The 20,712-nt window shown below is 39.9% G+C and overlaps 1 protein-coding gene across 2 annotated transcripts in view; it reads right to left on the bottom strand.

The window, feature by feature from the left end:
* The window catches only part of SLC12A1 (solute carrier family 12 member 1), a 95,727-nt gene that overhangs the window by 49,895 nt on the left and 25,120 nt on the right, over positions 1-20,712 (bottom strand). For both annotated transcript variants that reach the window (XM_004386293.1, XM_004386294.1), the window contains exons 9-17: positions 19,612-19,739; positions 15,259-15,343; positions 11,642-11,793; positions 10,454-10,561; positions 10,020-10,143; positions 7,904-8,005; positions 5,598-5,753; positions 2,051-2,150; positions 999-1,110 (exon numbers count right to left, since the gene is read on the bottom strand). In XM_004386293.1, the coding sequence (XP_004386350.1) occupies positions 999-1,110; positions 2,051-2,150; positions 5,598-5,753; positions 7,904-8,005; positions 10,020-10,143; positions 10,454-10,561; positions 11,642-11,793; positions 15,259-15,343; positions 19,612-19,739 (1,067 nt within the window). The remainder of the gene's footprint in view (positions 1-998; positions 1,111-2,050; positions 2,151-5,597; positions 5,754-7,903; positions 8,006-10,019; positions 10,144-10,453; positions 10,562-11,641; positions 11,794-15,258; positions 15,344-19,611; positions 19,740-20,712) is intronic.

Here is a 20,712-nt window from a genome sequence, read left to right as displayed (position 1 = left end):
TTCTTCTCATGATGAAATGCAGAGTCCAGTCAAGTGACCTGGATTGAAATTCTGACTGCCACTTTCTTGTCACGTGGCCCTATGCAATAATTTAATTTTCCTGAATCTCACTTTCCCACTCTGCAAAATTAGAACAGACCTTTTCTTTTCATTCCTTCCTCACTTGGGTTTTATGAGGATCATATGAGAAAACTGTAGGAAATACTCTGAAGAATAGGTAAGTACTGTAAAAATGCATTGAAGTAGCTGGGGATTTTAAGTGGGGTCTGTGTGTATGTGGTGTGTATGTGTGATGTGATAAAAAGAAGTAGAGGTAGGTTAGTGAGACTTAATTACTTTATTATAATTTTAATGCTCTCTCCCCTGTTTTACAGATTGGTCAATAATTATGGTTAAATTTTCAGCCCCTACTTTAAATACCTCCTAGGAAAACCACAGTAAGTTATTTTTAGTCTACCACATACTTACTTCCTGAGCAAAAAAGAAACTCACTCAGCTTTGAATGTTTATCTATGGCATGGAAAACTTGGTTTAATTCCCTAGATACCTGTAGTGTCATCAAATTTATCCATATATTTAATCTAAATTCTATGTGTAGTCATTTAAGGCCATTATGTCCATTCTCCCCTCATCAGTTAATCTATATAACAGCTCTCTATCCTGCTCATTCCATCCATTTTTATTTCTGTGGACAGTTATCACCCCAAATGCCTTCATTTTATTTCTGAGCCAGTTCTTTTTCTTGACTCAAAGGCCATCTTTGGAAACATTTATCACTTTTTGTTGGTCTCCGAAGAAATCTGAAACACATTTCATTCACCCATTTAAATTCAGGATCACGGGCCCTTGCTAATCCTTGCTCTACGAATCAAGGGGAAGGGGTCTTGTCCAAACGGCCTTGCCATTTTCTTCTCAATGCATGCACCTGCCCTGCTCAGTGAAAACGACAAAAGTGAGCAGGGAGCACAAAGCCCCTTCCTCAGGTGAAGAGGTCTTACCACAAAGACTTCACAGCAGATGCAAAGGCCACTATTCTTGGTAAAGGCATGGGTTATATCCAAGAGAGCAGGTCTTGTCATGGGTCCCCCCGTTAAGACAATGCACTGGGGTCTGGAAATGGAAAGAAGAAGATGTGAGAATTGACCATTGCAAGAAGTCTGTGAGCCCATAACCACCCCAAATGTAAATGGCAGGTACAGAAGACTTGGTGAAATGGGACAACTGCTCTCCTAAAATTTCTTAGGTTTCCCACCACAATTTTTGAGTCATCTTGCCTGTTCATCTTGCCATCTTTGTATTCTCAGTGACAGTAAAAGTGTAAAGTCAGAAAAAAATTGGCCCTCTGACTTCTTTCCTCTGAACACTTGTTGTTAGTTGCTGTTGAGTTGGTTCTAACTCATGGTGACCGTATGTATAACAGGATGAAACATTGTTTCGTCCTGTGCCATCTTCATGATCATTGGTGTGTTTGAGTTCATTGCTGAGGCTATGCGTCAATCCATGTCATTGAGGCTTTTCTTTTTTTTTTTTTTTTCACTGACCCTCTGGACACTATACTATCCTAAATTCCCAACCCAACCTGACCCTTTCTAACCAGTATTTTCATACTATTTTTCTTCACTCTTCTTGCAAACTTGTATTTTGAGAGTCTATTCAATAAGATAGAACTAATGGAGAGCTTAAAGTGTTACTTCCACTAAAAGAATTCAGTAAACCACAATGCCCTAACCTGAATGGAGAGAGCTCCAACGATTAGTGTGGCGGGGGGTTGGGGACATCTCTCTGAAGTCATGTCATTGGGCAACCCCCTCTCTCCTTGTGTGGGAGGTGATACCTGGCGCTATGAGGGGCTGGAGCTGGAGGTTGGCATAGCTCAGAGTGGAAAGGAAGACACAGGAAGTACTGTCATAAAAATGTGGCAGATTTGTGTGACAGTTGATTTTTAGACTATATCCATAAAGCTTATAACTACTGTAGTGCGTTTGTCTTCCATAAAGGAAAGCTGCCTCTAATGTAAGCATCACCAGATTGTCTGAGAAGCCACCTTTACCTGAAGTTTTTCACATGATCTTCCACGGTGGTTAGCTCCAGAGCATTGTCTAAAGCGCTCACATAGGAAAGAGCCTGTGTGGAGGAGCCCCAGTTCACATCTGTAGAGGAAAGAGGAAATTGCCGTAAAAAGCACTGACCTTTCCTCTGGACAATGTGAATAATTTTTGCAAGCATTCCCTTTTATGATTTCCCTGGCTGTGTCAGTGGTGGATGAGCGCCCAAATCAGATAAGATATAAAGTAGTATTTCCTAGAAAGAGCATCGTGTCCTTCTATGAACACTGTGAATGCTTACAAGGGGGACTTCTTTCCAGCTACGCAACCCTGGAAACCTCACGGGAGAGGCTGTCTGATAATCACACAGTAGGCAGATAGAATTGGGAAATGGGTCAGCCCATGAGTAAATCCAAAAGCTCTTCACAAATTCTTAAATTGAAAAGAAAGGAGGTATTTCTGTATACATGGAAGTGCAAAATAATCTTTATATTTTAAATAGTAAAACTGAATGAAGATATCTCAGGGTGTCCAGGAAGAGAGTCAAGGTTTTTTAGGAAGTATTTTAGTTTGATCTTTTAGGAGTTAATCTTCGTAATAAAGGAGGTAAGTACCACCATCCCTTGCCTTTTTTTTTTTTTTTTTTTTTACAAATCTACAAATTAAAATATGGCATCTAAGTTTTATGAGAGGAAGTCTCAGTGGAAATGTCCAGATCCACCCTGGAGAGCAGCCAGAGCCTATTCTCCCTGGCTTTGTTCTGGAAAAGGATAATCTCTGGAGATAAAGAAGTTTAATACCGATTAAGTGTCGACTAAGTACCAGGCACTTAGTATACTGTAGGTCATTTTATTCTTGTATAAACCCTAATAGTCAGTTGGACATCTATATGGAAAATATGAACTTGAGCCATTCCTCACACCATATTAAAAAATAATTCAAAGTTGATCATAAACCTAAATGAAAAGCCTAAATCATTCAAGCTTCTAGAAGGAACAGGAGAAAATCTTTGTGACCTTCGGTTAGAGAAGGATGTCTTAGATCAGACACAAAAAGCCAAATCATTAAGGAAGACAATCGATAAATTTAACTTCATCGAATTAAGAATTTCTGCTCTTCAAAGCAAACTGTTTAAGAAAATGAAAAGACAAGCCACAGCTTGGGAGAAAATATTTGCAAAACGCACATATGCTAAAGGATTTATACCCAGATATATAAAGAACTCTCACAACTCAATAATAAGTAAACAAACAACTCAGTTAAAAAATGGGCAATTTTAACAGATGCTTCACCAAAGAAGATATATGAATGGCAAATAAGATGCTCAACATCATTAGTCATTAATATGTACATCTATTAATATGCCTAAAAGCAAGCAAACAAACGAATAATAATACCAAATCGTGACAAGAATGTGGAGCAACTGGGACTCTCATCCATTGCTTGTGGAAATGCAAAATGGCACTGCTACTTTGGAAAAATTTGGCTATTTCATATAAAGTTATATATACATTTACTATACAGTGAGAAATAAAACATGAGTCTACACAAAGTCCTGTATGTGAATGTTTATAGCAGCTTTATATATAATCACCGAAAACTGGAAGCAACCCAAATGTCCATCAACTGGTGAATATATTAAAAAAATGTTTTGATATATTCCTACAATGGAATACTACTCAAATAAAAAAAGAACTACTTGTACAAGCAATAACGTGGGTGAATCTCAAAAGCATCATGTTAAGTGAAAGAAGGCATTCACAAAGGCTATATACTGTGTGATTCTATATATGTGATATTCCGGAAAAGGCACAGCTAGAGGGACAGAAATCAGAAAAGTGACAGAGGGACTGGGGTCAAGGGCAAGAGACTGACTACAAAGGGTATAAGGGAACTTCTAGAGAAGATGGAAATGTTTTCTATTTTGATTGTGGAGGTGGTTACAAGACTGCATAAGTTTGCCAAAACTTATAGACTATACATCTAAAAAGGATAAATTTTACTGTATGTAATTTTTTTTTTTTTATAAAGTTTCTGTCAAGTCGATTCTGACTCATGGCAACCCTATGTGTGTCAGAGTAGAACTGTGCTCCATAAGGTTTTCAATGGCTTATTTTTTAGAAGTAGATTTCCAGGTCTTTCTTCCATGGCACCTCTAGATGGACTCGAACATCCCAACCATTTGCGCCACCCAGGGACCCCATGATGTTAAAAATACATAAAGAAATAAAGAAAAACATAATAAACAAAATGCTACAGGGTAGATCTTCGCATCTTTGCTTTACAGGTAAAAGGACTTGAGCCTCACAGAGTAAGGGTAAGGGTGAGACTGGGCTTCTCAGTACGGCATTGTTGCCTTTAGCCTCTCCCTGATTTAGTCCATCCATCTCACTGGTTCCAAAGTAACATCCAAAGTTCAGATGCAATTACATTTCTCCCATTTAATAGCCTACGGCAAGCAGGCTTTTATTGTCGACAATACCCAGATTCTTCGTTGTTGTGTGTTAGTTGCCTTTGAGTCAATTCTGACTCATAGCGACCCATGTGTTACAGAGTACAACTGCACCACAGGGTTTTCTAGACTGTAATCTTAACAGAAGCAGATTGCCAGGCCTTTTCTTCTGTGGTACCGCTGGGTAAGTTTGAATTGCCAATCTTTAGGTTAGCAGTGGAGCACAAACCATTTGTGCCACCGACGCCCTTCCAGATTCTTTAGTAAGAAATTTAAGTTTCTTACTCTGGCCCCATCCTACCCTCCCAGGCTCACCTTTGTCTCTTCTCCCTAGTACCCAAGAAATCCAGGCTAAAGTTTTGAAGTTTACCAAGTATGTCATGATGCCACATACTCATGTGCTTCCTTGTCTTCACGCTTGCTTTTCCTTCTGCATGGAATATCCTTCTCTGACTCTGTCTGATGAACCCCTAGTCATCTTTTTAAAAAACTGAAGATGTTGCTTATTTACTCATTCGTCAAACATTTATTAAGAGTCTACTGTGTTCTTGGCCCTTGGGACACAATGCATGAACCAGGAATGTTTTCTTGGAAAATTCTAATCAGAGTTAACCACTTCCTCCCGTTTTCTCAGGATTTGGTTCAAGTCACTATTACAGTACTGATTACATTTTATTATAATTGTTATGTGTGAGCTTGTGAACTCCTTGAGGACAGGGACTATATCTTATTCATCAGAACATTAAAGGCAGAAGGGGATATAATGAAAGCTTATGGGGTTTGATGCCATATACACTCTGGTTAAAACATCAGCTCCATTACATCCTGTTACCTTGGCAAGTGGTCCACTCTGTGAACCCTAGTTTTTTCATCTGTAAAATGGGACTAATGATACTTAATTTACAGAATTATTGTGAGGATTAAATGAATTCATGGCATATAGTAGATGCTCAACAAGGTTGACTGTTGCTATTATTATATTGCATTATATAATTAATATTCACAGCACACATAGAAGCAGCTCAATAAATATTTGTTGAGTAATGGGTAGTTAGAGAGTGCTTTGGAAAATCCACACTCTACAGCCCTTCTTAGCTTACCTGGCTTCTTATAAGTCACATAGACATAGAGGAAGAACTCAATGACATAGGTGATGACAGCTGCCCACCAGTTGATAACAAACATGACTGCACAGCACAAAATAGCTCCAAAAAGGGACACCCACATGTTGTAAATTCCATATGCAGGTCTCCATCCTGAAAGTTAAAAAAAAAATGTGTATCCACACTTGAAACTCTTCCAAACCACTACCAGCATTTAACACTTTATATTATTGCAATGCAGGCAACATGGCTTTTTTTTTCTCCTGGTATACAGAATCAGAAATTTTAGGTCAAGTTCCTAATTCTATCAGTACTTTCCTGGGATCTTGAGACCCTGGTTTCTTTCATGAAGGGACATTTAGAAAATGTTCAGCAGCTGGAAAAAAAAATGCCGTTCATGAGCCCTCGCTGTCTCCTGTATGGCACCTGGCTGTCTTCCCAAACACCAGACTTAAGCATCTGATTTCCTATGCCATCAGTAGTTAAAAGGAGGCAGGAGGGATGGAAAGGGTAGAACCCAGCAGATAGGAAGGAGGGACTCCTTGGTGGTCCAAGAAAGAGAAGGTTAACACAATAAATGAGCTTATTGTTTGCATGGAGAAAACAGAGCTTGAATTTTGGGTAGTTCTTCCATTACCCTAGGAAGATGGGGCTTGTCCTTTCAGAAATAATAATGTATGGGAAAAGGGAGAAATTTTTCTAGTAATGGCTTCTTAAACCCAATGCATTACTATGCCATGCGTTTTACAATGAAAATACTTCTCATGGTTCATGCATGCATGGGGCTTCCGTGTTTTGTTAGTTTCCTGCAAAGAAAGAAGCTGGGAGGCAGCATGAGCAGGGTGGGAAAGCTCTGATTGGAAGGACACATTTGGGCTGTGGGTGAAGTATGTTCTCAATTCAGTTGCCAAAACACAACAGAACTTTAAAAATCTCCAGAAGCAATTTCCGAAACGACCACAAGATGGAAATAGCACTTCAAGAACATCGCCGGAAATAGCCTTGTTTTTCTGTGAGTCTGGCTTTCTGTCTCTCCCTCTCTCTGTGAAAGAGGGAGGCATTTCCTGGGATTGTGTATCCACGTGTCTTCTCTATGTGCTTTTCTAGTCTTCCTCCTTCTCTTTCTCTCTCCCTTGTTCCTTCCCTACTTCCTTTTTACTTCTTCCCTTGCCCACCTCTGCGTTTCATGTTGTTATTCAAAACTGGCCATCACACACATTGGAGGTACATATTTCTATGATTTTTTGTTCTTTTATATTCTTGGAATAGAGTTTTCTGCTTAGAAGAGCAAAACAAAACAGAAACAAAAAGTAAAACATCTTCAAGAAAAAACTAAACTAACTACCATAAATCAGTCCTCAATTATCTTCCATAACCTAGTGGTCCTCGGTGCAGTGGTTAAGAGCTCAGCTGCTAACCAAAAGGTCGGTAGTCTGAATCCACCAGCTGCTCCTTGGAAACCCTACTCTGTCCTATAGGGTTGCTATGAGTTAGAATCAACTTGATGGCAATGGATTTTTTTTAGTGGTCCTTGGTGGATAATGGTTCCCCTTCCATCTATATTTTCTTCCATTGGCAGCAGGTTTTCCAAAGGAGGCTTGAGATTGTGGCTGGCCCCAAAGTCTCTAAGTGTGTCTGTATCCTAGATAACAATGATCACGGTGAAGTACTTTCTGAAGGTCAATAACAATAAGTCTTGATTCTGGTGACAAGGCAGAAAAAATTCTACATGCTATGAAAGCAAAGAAGTGGTGCAGGGTGACGAGGCTGGGAAAGGTTCTTTGGAGTAAAATTTTGAGCCATTTTGAACCACAGCCCAAGGAGTGCACTGAGGTCAGTGGCAGCAAGCCGCCGATGCCCACCATGAATCCGCATTTACTGCACTCAGCGGGTAATTATGGGAACTCCTCATCCTTCTCTTCTGCACCATGGGCAGGAAACAAATTTATAGGAAGGAAGTTTCAAATATATACATTTATTCCACTTCTGTGGTCACTTTCGCCCTAGAAATAAATAGTGGTGTTTTTCTACTGCTGAAATAAATGTGGTTTCTCTTGCAATGAATAATTTATTGCCGCAGGAGAAAATTGACTTTACGGTTGGTCAAAAAGGCCATTGCTCAAATGATTCTTTTTCTATTTCAAAAGCCATCCCCCAACTGGCCAAAACAGAGTGGATTACGCCGCCCACTAGGATATAAGGAAACACACAAACACAGATTTTGTACTTTACGTGGACTTGTTTCATTTTACTGAGACAAATTAACTGTTTAGACCTATTTTTGTCTTGAAAAGTCATCTTACCTGGAGACTTGGCGTAAGAGGCATGGAAGCAGGAGAAGTTAATAAGTGCATACGAGGCCAGGAAGAAGTTGGAGATGATAGGAGCAATGGTGTTCAGTTCCGCTGTAAGAGAAGCAAAATTGAGCATGTACGTGTGAGTGATGAGACCAGGGCTGAGCAGCTGTTATAGCCTGGCAGCTTGACTTTATTTGGAAATTGAAAACATAGCTAGCATCTGTCAAAGTTTAAGAAGTTAGTGATTTTTCTTTGCAGCTGCATTCATTTTGTAATACACTCTTAGCCAGAGTTTCACAATGCAAGGAGCAAGAAAAACCACCAATCAGAAAATAGACAGTCAAGACCTCTACCGACAGAAAATCTGAGTGAAAGTGGATAGAGGATTTGGGGCTAGGCAGATGATAAAGTCTGCTTTAGCTATTCTGGAGGCACCAAATTCTCTGTTGATTTTCTGCTATGTATACATCACAAGGCTCCTCAAGGTGACATATTAGTTACATACCAGTATGCTAGAAAATTCCAGTTGGAAATCTCTCTGCAGATACCCAACATGCTCTCTCTGACTTTCAGAACTCTTGCTAGCCATTTATACTTTTCTACATCCCTAAAGAGCTCCAGCTGTCATGGATTGCCCAAAATATTTTTACCATCGTGGCTTACTATCCAGTAAGATTTAATCCCAGCTGGATTGTTTACTGTGTGCTATAAGAAATAACATAGAGACATTCCACTTATGTGAAGGTCAGATATCTATCAATCTCACTGATGCAAATGCAAGTGGCAGCTGGGTGGGATTCTAGAACACGGATGCCAACAACGAAGTAGGCAAAAATTAACCAGTTGCCATCCAGTCAGCTCTGGTTCATGGCGACCCCACGTGTGTCAGAGTAAAACTGTGCTCCATAGTGTTTTCAGTGGCTGATTTTTCAGAAGTAGATTACCAGACATTTCTTCTGAGGCACCTCTGGACACTCAAACCTCCAGCCTTTGGGTTAGCAGCTGAGTGCATTAAATGTTGGCACCATCCAGCGATTCCTAGGCAACATGTGCTCTGAAGCTAATCCATGCTATTCTCAAAAAGGAGTTTTTAAAGATATTACTTTATTTATATAAATTTTTTAAAAAACTTTGGCTATTTGATCACTAAAATGCAGCATAGGGCAATGATTTGTGGTCTTAAAAGTTAAATTACATACTTGAGGCATCTCTGTACATAACCACTTTTTGTTTCAGATTTAAAAAAAAAAAAATCTAACAAACTTAGTAATATTTTTTCCTTTTCAACCTGTACAAATTTGATGAGGATTCCTGAATCACAGTCACTTCCTCCTCAATGGACAAATGAAGGGCCTGAGATTATGCAGTGATGTCGAGCCCTCATCATTTGGCCCCCTGTGCTGGGGAAGGCTCAGTATAGGGACCATTGTCCTTCACCTTTTGCTTCTTTTCTTTTGATATGCTCACCAAAAAAGGCAGTGCCTTAGGCAGGAGTGAGGAATGTGCAGACTGAAGTTGATGAATGTGCCTCTCCAAGATTGTGTAGCTATTTCTATTTTGCTTGGGGAGAGGGAGCCAAGATTATAGTCTAGTGAAGTGGTTCTCAAGCACTGGTGTGTCTACAGATCTCTTAAGGAGCTTGCAAAAATGCAGATCCCGCCTCCCCAGAGGTTCTGACTCAGTAACTCTGGGATTGGGCCTGAAAAATCTGCACTTTAACAAACACCTGGGTGATTCTGATTAAGTGGTCAGTGGACCACATTTCTGAGAAATGCTAACATAGCCAATTCAATTCTCCTGCTAGCTGCCAGCCCAGGACATGTAGAAGTGGGGGAAACTTTTGTATTAAATGATCTGGGGCAGGTTGGAGGAAGGTTTCATCTGCATTTGGTTGGAGGGATTTCTAACAGCATGATTCACAGAAGAGATTAAAGTCCCAAGTCTACCTCAAGTTCCTCAAAGGCCTTCTATACACAAGGATTTCTCATTTCCTTCTTAGACAGAATCCAATAGTCCTATGTGAGCTATTAGATATAAAATGGCTAATTTCTCAAGGTAAAAGGAAAGGCCCATGAGTAATCAGGACTCTTTGGCTTTCAGTGAGAACAGAAAAACTACAAACCAATAAGAATGAATGCCATGGCAATAACAAAGGTGAGAAGATATCCTCTCAGGGGCTCGTTGTTCTTCCCGTATCCCTTTGCAAAGAACCGCAGGGCTTTGTAGATGTTGTCCTTGCACAGCGCCTAATGGAAAAGAGGAGGAGAAATCCATCACTTATATCTGTGCACCGTCATTTTCCCTAGGTGATTCAAACAAGAAGATTTGGTGAGAGATTAAGTGATACGCAATATGAGGCACAAGTTAACACTGCAGTTTATCATTCTTTATATTATTTGAATCGATCTTGAATACGTGGCAGACATAGCACTTGAGCCAGATGCAAACATTAAACTGTTTCGGAAAATGATTGCTGGTGAGAATAAATATTTCAGGTCGATCCACGTTTGGTGGAAATAGCAACAGGGGAAGCGTGTGCTCTTGTGCCTGTCTTACCTGGAACACCTTGGGTGCGCTGACGAGGGAGGCCAGGGCCGAGGAGAGCGTTGCAGAAAAGATTCCAGCAGTGATGAGGGGCCCAAACCCAGACACCATGCTCATGACCTTGAGGAAGAGAGGTTGAACTAAGGAGGCTTTCCTAGCCAATAGTTAAAAAAAAAAAAAATAATCCAAATTCTTAGGCAAATACTTCCCTTTCACTTTCTGTGATTTTGGAATCTGCTTTTTAAGCTAATTGCTTCTAAACCAGATTCATTCTCAAGTTCTCAAGATTTGCTTTTCCAAAATGGAAATGGCCTTTTTTGTTGTTTAGGCAAATAATAAATGCTCACCCCAACACACGCAAAGAATAAAGGAGGAAATAATTTCCAGGATTTTGACAATATTTTCCCTCCTGCTCTTGTGGTCACAGGGTTCTTTGATGATGGGAAATCCTATCCAGCAGAAAGTGTTTTTTAATAAGGTTTGGGGAGGGCTCTGCTGTTCACCAGTCTTTTGAAAGACTTTCTTCTTCCTCCTGCAACAGAGGCTTTTCAAACCTTTGCTTGTTCTGTGCTCATTAAACATAATTTTAGATCCGAGACATGATGAGATTCTATCAATTGGAGTCATATTTTGGTGGCTTAGGCTGAGTTAATTTCTCTTTGTTGGTTGTTAAAATAGATGAATGGAGGCTTCATGACAAATTTGCTTCTCCTTCTGCTCCCCAATCATTCAGAAAAATTAATATGTTCCAAGTCCTACGGGTTTCCCAACTGCCCTTGTACCTTCTCCCTCATTTACCTTCCCCTCTGCCACTCACAATTCCCCTCTTGGCACTGCTTTTCAGGCACCCCAGTGTCGCATCAGAGGCTTTTCCTAAGCTGAGGCCCGTGCTTGAAGTGCTTTCCAAGTGCTGACTGATCCAAGTTTCTCCTCGTCTCCACCAGGAAATCTTGCACCATTGATTGGAAGACACACAGTGTCAGGTGGTAACCTCTCCCTGGTGATGCAATTCCTACCCCACCACGTGAAATATAACCACAGTACTTGCTACCACATAATGCCTGATGAATCCTTTTTCTCGCACACAACTTCTGAATTCAAACTGATCAATAAATCAGTCAGTTGCACAGCTGGAAGTTTTATTATACATGACGTTCTAAAAATGAAAACAACAGTAATAAATTTGTTTAAAGTCCAAACCTGGAAATTGTTCATCAGCCCATACTGACATGGTTCATGTCGACATCTCGAAAAGTCGTAACCCAAGCCACAGGCTGCTGAACCACTGCAGTTCATTCTGGGGATGATGGTGTCGTTCATACTCCCAGTGGCGTCTCGGACCACACAGGCCCCTGCAGAAACAACCATGGTTTGCCTTTTCTTTAAAATGGTTCTGCTCCCTTAGAGTTTTCTTCTGAAAACATACTTCGCTTACTTTGAGAAAGAATAGGCTCATTTCTTATTCCCCTTTCGTTGCAAAATCTTCCTCTGAGCCCTGGGGGTGTCCCTGTCTACCAAAGGCTGGGGCTCCCACTGGCTTCGGTGGCTGACCTCCTCGATCCTGCCTGCCTCTGTAAGAGACGTGAGGGTTGGGACTCTGTCTTACTTTCTGCTTTCAAATTGCCTATGACAGTACCTTGCCCGTAATATGTATTCAATTCACATTTCTGACTTAGTGACACTGATTGGGTATTTTTCAAGTGGAAGGATTTATTTTCTCACCTCTGAGGAAGCAAAGGAATGGCATTATGGAATTCTATAAGTCAAGAAAACTGAGCCCTTGTTTTCAACTACTGATGTTACTTGCACAATTTTTTAAGCAAAGTTATAATTATACTTTATATGCAGTTTACTGGTTAAATAATAAGAAATGTTTTGGGATAAAATATTAAGATTTCATAGGTAATGTTAAGAGTCAACTAATATTTTATCAAATATTTATCTCTATTTTACTATATTCCATTACTTTTGTACATTTGTGTATTTCTATTATTTTCTATTGTAAATATTCTATGATGAACATCATTATGCATAACATTTTTCTCTGTATTTCAAAATATTTCTCTTAGATTCCCAAAAATAGACTTTAAACATTTTTAAAATTCTTGTTGTATATTTTAGCCACTGACTTTCCATGCAAGTTTCTATAACTGTAATCTCTGCCATTATGTATCTGATCGGATTATTAAAGTATAAGAATATATGTGTAAAATACATATTAACTTTTCTGAACTGCTTGAAGACTAAATACTTTACAAACTAAATGTCAAACAATAAACTGTTCACTCTGCTTTTCACACTCAGGTGAAATCTATCACACCTGGTAATAAATCTAAGACAAGTTACCACCATGGGAACTCATGGGAATGGACGCTCACTCTCAGCCGCGGAATTCACATTCTTTGCATCTGGGAAAAATTTGAAAATCACAGACTCTTCAAGTTGAAAGAGCCATTTAAAATAATCAGTACAGGAATCCTTTCTATCACGGCCCCAAGGGGTGGCCTGCCAACCTCTGCTTAATATTAAACACTTGAAATTATGGATTGTTTGTTGCCAAATGGTAAAGCTACCCATTCCAGAGTTTACTTTTTTGCCTCATGCATTTATGTCCAGCTGACTTCCTGAGTTGTGTATTTTTACCTCTGCCTAACAGATCTTCCCAGACTCGCAGAAGCCAGGCCCTGAGCCAGCCTTTGCCTTAAGGACCCCATTGACCCACCACTGTTTCTCTTCCTTCCCTGGCAAAAGTGTAGAAATGCAGGCTTTCTACCTTTCATGGCAAAACTGGAAGAATCTGTAAAATCAGGTTTATAACTTTGCCGTTCCCTCATTTTATTTTATTTGAGAAAGAAGATCATTTGGGAAATTTAACTTCAGGTAGTTTCAATGTCTTTTTAAAAGTATCAGTTTCCTGAAGCGTTGGAACAAAATCTCCTTACATGTAATTAAGCTTGGAAATGCCACAATAAGTTAACGACCTTATCCGATTTTCTCAAATCAGAGGCAGTGAGAGAAGCATGACTCTGAGTTAGTTTTTCTGTCTTTTTTCTCCGGAAATCAAGATACATACTCTTTTCTAATTTCAGTAAGCAGAGGATGACTTAGCTTTGCCCCTCGGTAAAATGGCCACCCAGCTCCCTAGTGGCCCCGGCTGGAGCTATGTTCTCTGTTGTGCACTGAAAGCAGTTTGCTTCTCTGCATGTTGGGAAACGTATTTCTTCCTCTCCTGCGATGGCTCGAGTGTGAGGTGGCCCCTGCCAGGAGGAAGTGTGGCTGCAGGTGGCACCAAAGTTGGCCTCAGAAACCACAAGCAAATACACGTATTTTCTGTTCACTGAGCAATGTGGGGGCTGGCCACCTGCACTGCTGGCAACTGGATGTTGTTCCGATTTCCTGCCAATCGGTGACAGTGACATTTTCATCTCAGGGACAGCAGTGCAATGATGGGCACAGTTGTCAACTCCACATCTTTCTTCATTTCCTAAAGCTGTTTTTCCACCCTTTTGGCTTCTCTCTTGCTCCGTTCTTCACATGTCTCCAAGGGCAAGGGAAATGGGTGCTGGAAGTGGTAACTTTCTTCCAAAAACCAAAACTCCTTGCTGTCAAGTTCAAATTCCAACTCGTAGCGACCCTATAGTACAGAGCAGAACTGCCCCATAGGGTTTCCAAGGCTGTAATTTTTACCGAAACAGATTGCTACATCTTTCTCCCACAGAGTGGCTAGTAGGTTCAAACCGCCAACCTTTCGGTTAGCAGCCGAGCGCTTTAACCACTGTGCCACCAGGGTAGCTTTCTTAGCAGTGGGATTATCACCTGGAGTAGCAAAATGGTACCCCTTTGTGTTCTGGTAGTGTTATGGATTGAATTGTGTCCCCCCTCAAAAATGTGTGTCAACATGGCTAGACCATGATTCCCGGTATTCTGTGTTTGTCCGCTATTTTGTGATCTGATGTGATTATCCTATGAACTGTAAATCCTAACCTTTATGATGTTAATGAGGCAGGATTAGAGGCAGTTATGTTAATGAGGCAGGACCTAATCTATAGGATTAGGTTGTGTCTTGAGTCAATCTCTTTTGAGATATCAAAGAGAGAAGTGAGCAGAGATCATAACACCCAGAAAGATGAGCCAGGAGTGGCGTGTGTCTTTTGGACCCAGGATCCCTGCACTGAAAAGCTCCTAGACCCAAGGGATGATTGATGACAAGGACCTTCCCCCAGAGCAAACAGAGAGAAAGCCTTCCCCTGGAGCTGGCACCCTGAATTTAGTCTTCCAGCCCCTAGACTGTGAGAAAATAAATTTGTCTTTATTAAAGCCATCCCCTTGTGGTATTTGTTATAGCAGCACTAGTTAACTAAGACAGGTAGAATGGCAATGTGGTTAACTCTACCCTAACTCTAACCAGGAGACCCTGGGTGGTTATAAATGGTTAATGTGCTGGGCTGCTACTTAAAGGCCGGAGGTCAAGTCCACCCAGAGGCACCTCGGAAGAAAGGCCTGGTGATCTACTGAAAAATAAGCCATTGAAACCCCTTTGGAGAACAGCTCTACTCTGACACACATGGGGTGGCCATGAGTTGGAATTGACTCCACGGCAACTGGTTTTTAACCCTAACCCAGAGACCTGCATTACAGCTTAATTGCATTCAGGCCTTTAGAGTATCCAAACCATAAATTAAGGTACCAAAAAGAGAGCTTAAAAAGTTGCCTCAAAAAAAGGATTTCTTTATGCTCCATTGAAAGCCCACAGGATGGGAAGGACATCTGGACCTCTTGCAATTCTGACAATCTGACACGGTGGGAGTGCAACTCACCTACACAAATGGCAACCGCTATGTAGGCCACGGTGGTGATGAAAATAGCCAGCATGGTTCCTCTGGGGATGGCATCTTGAGGATCCTTTGGAAAAATAATGTGGAGGTAGGCAAAGAGAGGGTGGAATAGGAAACAGATCACTTGGAGTTATTTGTGCATTTTCCAATACATAGGCTACCCTTCTTGAGGCTACTTCTAAAGAAAAGATCAGGCAGGCAAATGGCAAAGTGGGGAAGTGCATGAAGTTCTTTTCGGACAGAGCAAGGTATTTAACATGAAGAAAGAATTCTGTGAGACTTTGCATTGGATGGGAGAAATCTCTAACTGTCCAGGAGGAATATGTTATAGACAAGTACACTACTTAGTTTATTAAAGCTTTCATCTTTCCTTTACCTCCTACGACTTCCATGCAGACGTATCAAACCTTGAAGTATAGGGGAAATACACGAACACGTGGCACATTGACAGTATTCGTGTTTGTGTACATTTGTTTTCTATGAAGTTAGGTTGCCTTTAAAAAAATTACTTTTGACTGAGCAAAAAGGATGCTCCACTAAATTCTCCAACCCCTCAAAGTCCCCATGTGGAAACTAGCTCAGGAATGAGGGCAATGGAAGGTATTTAATTTTCATAAGCAGGCATAAAGAAAGAGGCAGGCTCAAGCTTATATCAGAAAATGTCTTTTTTCTCTTGCTTGTAAATGTATATACATTCACCGAGTCGAGCTCACATCACACGTAATATACCATTTTATATCCCGTTTGAGGGATAAATCATATCATAATCTTTTCCCAAGGAGCATAACTGTTTTAAAGAATTCTGTTCTACTTAACAGGGATTATTAAATGGAGATTTTAATGCATTCATTGTTTATACAGGACAGAGCCTGGCATATACTAGGAATCAATAAATATTGAATTGAGAGACTCGTAATGTCATTAAGCCTTAGTCCATCCAAGGAGCACTGGAGGTGCAGTGGTTAAGGCCTTGGCTGCTAACAGAAAGGTCGATGGTTTAAACCCATTAGCTGCACCACGGGAGAAAGATATGGCAGTCTGCTTCCATATAGATTACAGCCTTGGAAATCCTGTGGGGCAGCTCCACTCTGTCCTACAAGGTCGCTATGAGTTAGAATCGACTCGATGGCAGTGGGTTTTAATCTCCCCACCAGAAGTCATGAGCCTCATCAATACAAATAAGCAATCAATGCAGTCAAACAAAAGCTGAGCATTTTTTAAACATAGATCTGCTGACCAAGTCTATCAACAAGGTCAACTCACAGTAAATGTAGACTCACTCTGATGGACGGAAGTGATAATCAAATCAAGCAAAGCTACCCTATGTGGGAGTAAGCCAGCCCCTAGAATGCCACTCTGTGGTTGTTAATTCCTTTCCTCTCTTCTTGAAAGACGGGCAGGCAGGGTTTGTTCTGATGCATATCTACTCAGCCTCTTCCAAACTATCAGCTCCAAGAAATGAGGCAGGTGTGTGCAACTGAGCAATACATGGAAGAGAGACGGCAATCGTGGATGAAATGGGCCCCAATTAATGTTGTATTTCAAAATTGCTTGTATTGATTCAGGATTTCTTTGGACCATAATGGAATGTGAAGACTGATTTAAATGAGAAGAAAGGAAATATATTTAAGGGTAAAAGATGTGAAGACGGAAGGCAGTCTTGTACCTAAAACACAAAAACTTAAATATTTTTAGAACTATCTGCTACAAATCCTAAAATTACTTAAGCAGAACTTCCATAAGAACCTAACTTCACCCTAATAAATTGGAATGCCAATATATTAAGGTATGACCATTTATTCACATTGTCTGGTCTGGCTATAATCCCCCCAGACAGGACTCAGGACTTTAACAAATTCTTATTCTTAGTTTTCACTCTGAATCTCAGTTCCCATCTCCAAGCAGAAACTCTAAATCTAACTTTCCTTCACCTTTCTTCATAAATATTATAGTTTTTCTTAAGATAGATTACAAACAATCTATTATATTGCTGTGTTTTGGGTATGTCAGCCACATCCTAGCCTTGCATGGCTGAAATCACATCTTAATTCTCTTGATTGGATTTGATTCCTCAAATCTTCTCCAGGCACATATTTACAGACTTGTAATATGTGAGTTATTAGCAAACAGAAGGTTCAGGATGGGAAATTTGTAACATCCCTTTGAGCCAACTCTTGTTGACTGTCACTGGCAGCCTGAAGTGCTATTTTGAGGCTGTGATGGGTCAGCATCTTGCACGACCCTACAGTGGGTAAACAATAAGTATTTACTGAGTTGAAGTGAATCCATTATGTTTTGACTGTCTCTAGCTTCATCCTCATAGAGAAATATTTCTAAGTACCGAAGATACTGTGCCATTTTCCAACATACTGTCACTTCTCAGTCCTTACCATTCTTGACCACTATGGCTTTTGACCATGTTGATTATTACTTCTCAAAGCATCCCCCTTTCTTGACTTTCATGACCACACTCACTCTTAGTTTCCTCTGTCTCTTAGACAGCTCTTTCTCTTGCTTCTTCATGGACCCTTTTTCTACCATTAATACTTGGAATGTCTGTGTTCCCATGGTGCTGCCTTGGTCTTCTCTCCTCCCTCTTGCACATACCTGGGTGAGTTATCCATGCCCATGGCTTCCAATCCTGCTCCAGCCCTTCCTGAGCTCCAGACTCATAAATCTAGCTACTCACTACACAGCTCCACGCTGATGGCTCGCTGCCATTTTAATCTCAACTGCTAAATCTGAATTCATGTTCGTTACTACTACCACGTGAAATCAACTTAGTAGATTGCAACCAGCATTCAAAGAACACAATAGAATGGAACTAATGTGAAAATATCAGAAGACATCACTTGTAATAAAGCAAAGAATTGTTTGGGGAAACGTGTGTGTGTGCACTGGGTTGTGATATATGTTTTCTTACTCTGAGTCATAATAAAAACCTCCTTTCCCGTTCTTCTCCTAACTCTTCACCTTAGCCTACCTTTTTGATCCATTTCTCCTGCCATGGCCTTAATTCAGGTCCGTGTCATCTTTGTCTGTACTATTATGATATTCTTTAACTGATCTTTTGCCTCCAGTCTCCCTACCTATCATCCTCCACCCTCTAATCCATCCTTCACCGCCTGCTAGAAGCCACTCTCTAAACCAGACATCTAATCATGTGACTCCCTTATCTGACCTCCTTAGTGTCTCTACCCACTTTTGGGATTATGTCCAAATCCCATTATCTGTAGTTTAAAGGACTGCGAAGTACTATTTAAAAGCATAAAGTAGTGTATGTGCTCAAAGTTAAGTTCAATTGTAAAATCACCAAAGTATTTTTAAATGGAAAGATTGTAACTTTTTACAACAATACTATGATCATGATGTACCCTGAAAATCATGATAGGCCATCCTCTGCACTTCCTTTCATTTAAACCCCAAATCAGAAACTTTTCAGTATATACTGTTAGATAAATAAAATTCTTAAGTAACTTAGTAAACTTAAATCAAGTTAGCACTTATCTTAGGGGAAGGTAATTTTAAATTCTTGCTTTTTTAGACAGAGACGATATCTTATAGTGCTTTGATTACTCCCAGAGTATGTAGGACATACAGAACATTCTTTATAAATATGTTCATTAATATATTGATGAAAAGATCTTATTTGCATGCTACACTCCCCACATAAAGTAATCCCCATTAGCAGTATCTTCTCTGTACTTTTTTATGCCCTATTCCTTCTGTTCTGAATGTCCCTCTCCTCTTTGTCCTATTGATAAATTCTTATTCATCCCTTGAAATCTGGACTGAGTGTCTTCTTTTCTGAAAGCCTTCTCTTACTTCTTCAGAGACAAGCAGTATCTTAACTAATACAATTCTCGTTACAGTACTTAACATAGAGTAATATAAGTGGAGTTCTACATAAATATCTATTAAATGAGTTAATCTATCTATGAATTTAATGACATGGGTATTCAGTAATGAAATGACATTCTGGGGGAGTTTGATTTTTCCTGAATGTTCTATGCTCTCCTTAATTATGTATTTAAAAGAGAAAGGCTGATACTGGTAATTTTTTTCACTGAACTATATTCATTATGTTGGAAATATGATAAGCTGGCAATGCACTTTGCTCGTCTGATGTCACTGAATAAGACTTCTGGAAGAACTATCTGGAATAGGAACTCAAATTTGCCATTAAAAGTGAGAACTTGTAAATAACCAGGAAACCTTGCAAAAATCTTATAGTTTTGAAATCAGCAGAGAAACATGATCACTGTCAATCTCTATAACAACTTGTGTGCTCAGCAACCCCACCACCAGGACAACAAAGCAGAGGAAACAACACACCTCCAAATCTCCCGAGATGTTGGCACCAGCAAGAATCCCAGTAGCTGCTGGGAAAAAAATGGCAAAAACAGAGAAGAAGCCTTCTCCTTTTGTGAAGCTTGGCCCAAAATTTTCTGCAAATATTGACGCTGCAACACAAATAATGACAAAATTATCAAGTAGACTTTCTTCACAGGAGATAAAGTAAACTTTAGCTTCTATAGCCCTAAATGTAAATGGGTTCCTATATTCTAAATGGAATGAGGTTGAAGATGTTGGCATACTTTTGATGAACATTGTATAAATATTTGCCAACTGTCAAAATATATATCATCAGGTTTTAGATCTCTAGGTCATAGCGTTGAAAAAAATCAATAATCTTTGTGCCAATGGGGACCCAGGTTGCTGACTTTTCTGAATCTAAAAATGAAAGAAAGAGGAGGAGATAGAGAATTCTCTCACGACCATTCTGGCATGCTCACAAATATACCACACACATGCCCCCTTCCCTTGCCCCCCTCCAACACAACTACATTCTCACTATACAAATACTTTAAAGCATCAACACACTGCTTTTCTTTATAATTGTAGGAGAAATTTGTGGGTTAGTAATACCTTAAAATTTTGCTACTTATCTTACTACCCTCCCCCCAAATCTTGCCCCCAGAGATTGAATCTTAGATCCTTATGTTCTCATGTATGGGGGGATATTATAGTGAGGAGTTTGGGTCATAGAATAACAGTATTGCACAGGTTAGCGTGAGAACAGATAGCTACCACCGTATTACTTAGGTGAAAGGAAGCAACCTAGAAGAACAACAGGAGAGAAAAGAAAGAAACAAAAAGGAAGGAAGAAAAATATGAGCCAGAGATTCTGAGATGCAAACTAAGAAAGGAAAACTTAAAATATCAGAAAAATATTACAAGTGTTAGAAGGAGGGAGAATAGAAAGCAAAAGGATGTTGACATGCAAAGCAAATAGACGACGATCTTCAAAAAGAAGCAAGAGGTGATGTGATATACAAAAGAAACAAATATAGACAAATGAGTAAATCATGAAGGGAATTATTTAAAAATAAACTCAGCAAGTGGATGCTTAAAAAAGCTAGAGAGGAAGGATGG

Source organism: Trichechus manatus, unplaced genomic scaffold (genome assembly GCF_000243295.1).
Source record: "Trichechus manatus latirostris isolate Lorelei unplaced genomic scaffold, TriManLat1.0 scaffold00161, whole genome shotgun sequence".
Taxonomy (NCBI): domain Eukaryota; kingdom Metazoa; phylum Chordata; class Mammalia; order Sirenia; family Trichechidae; genus Trichechus; species Trichechus manatus.
Note: the sequence above shows the minus strand (reverse complement) of the source record. Positions and strands in the feature narration are given on the sequence as shown.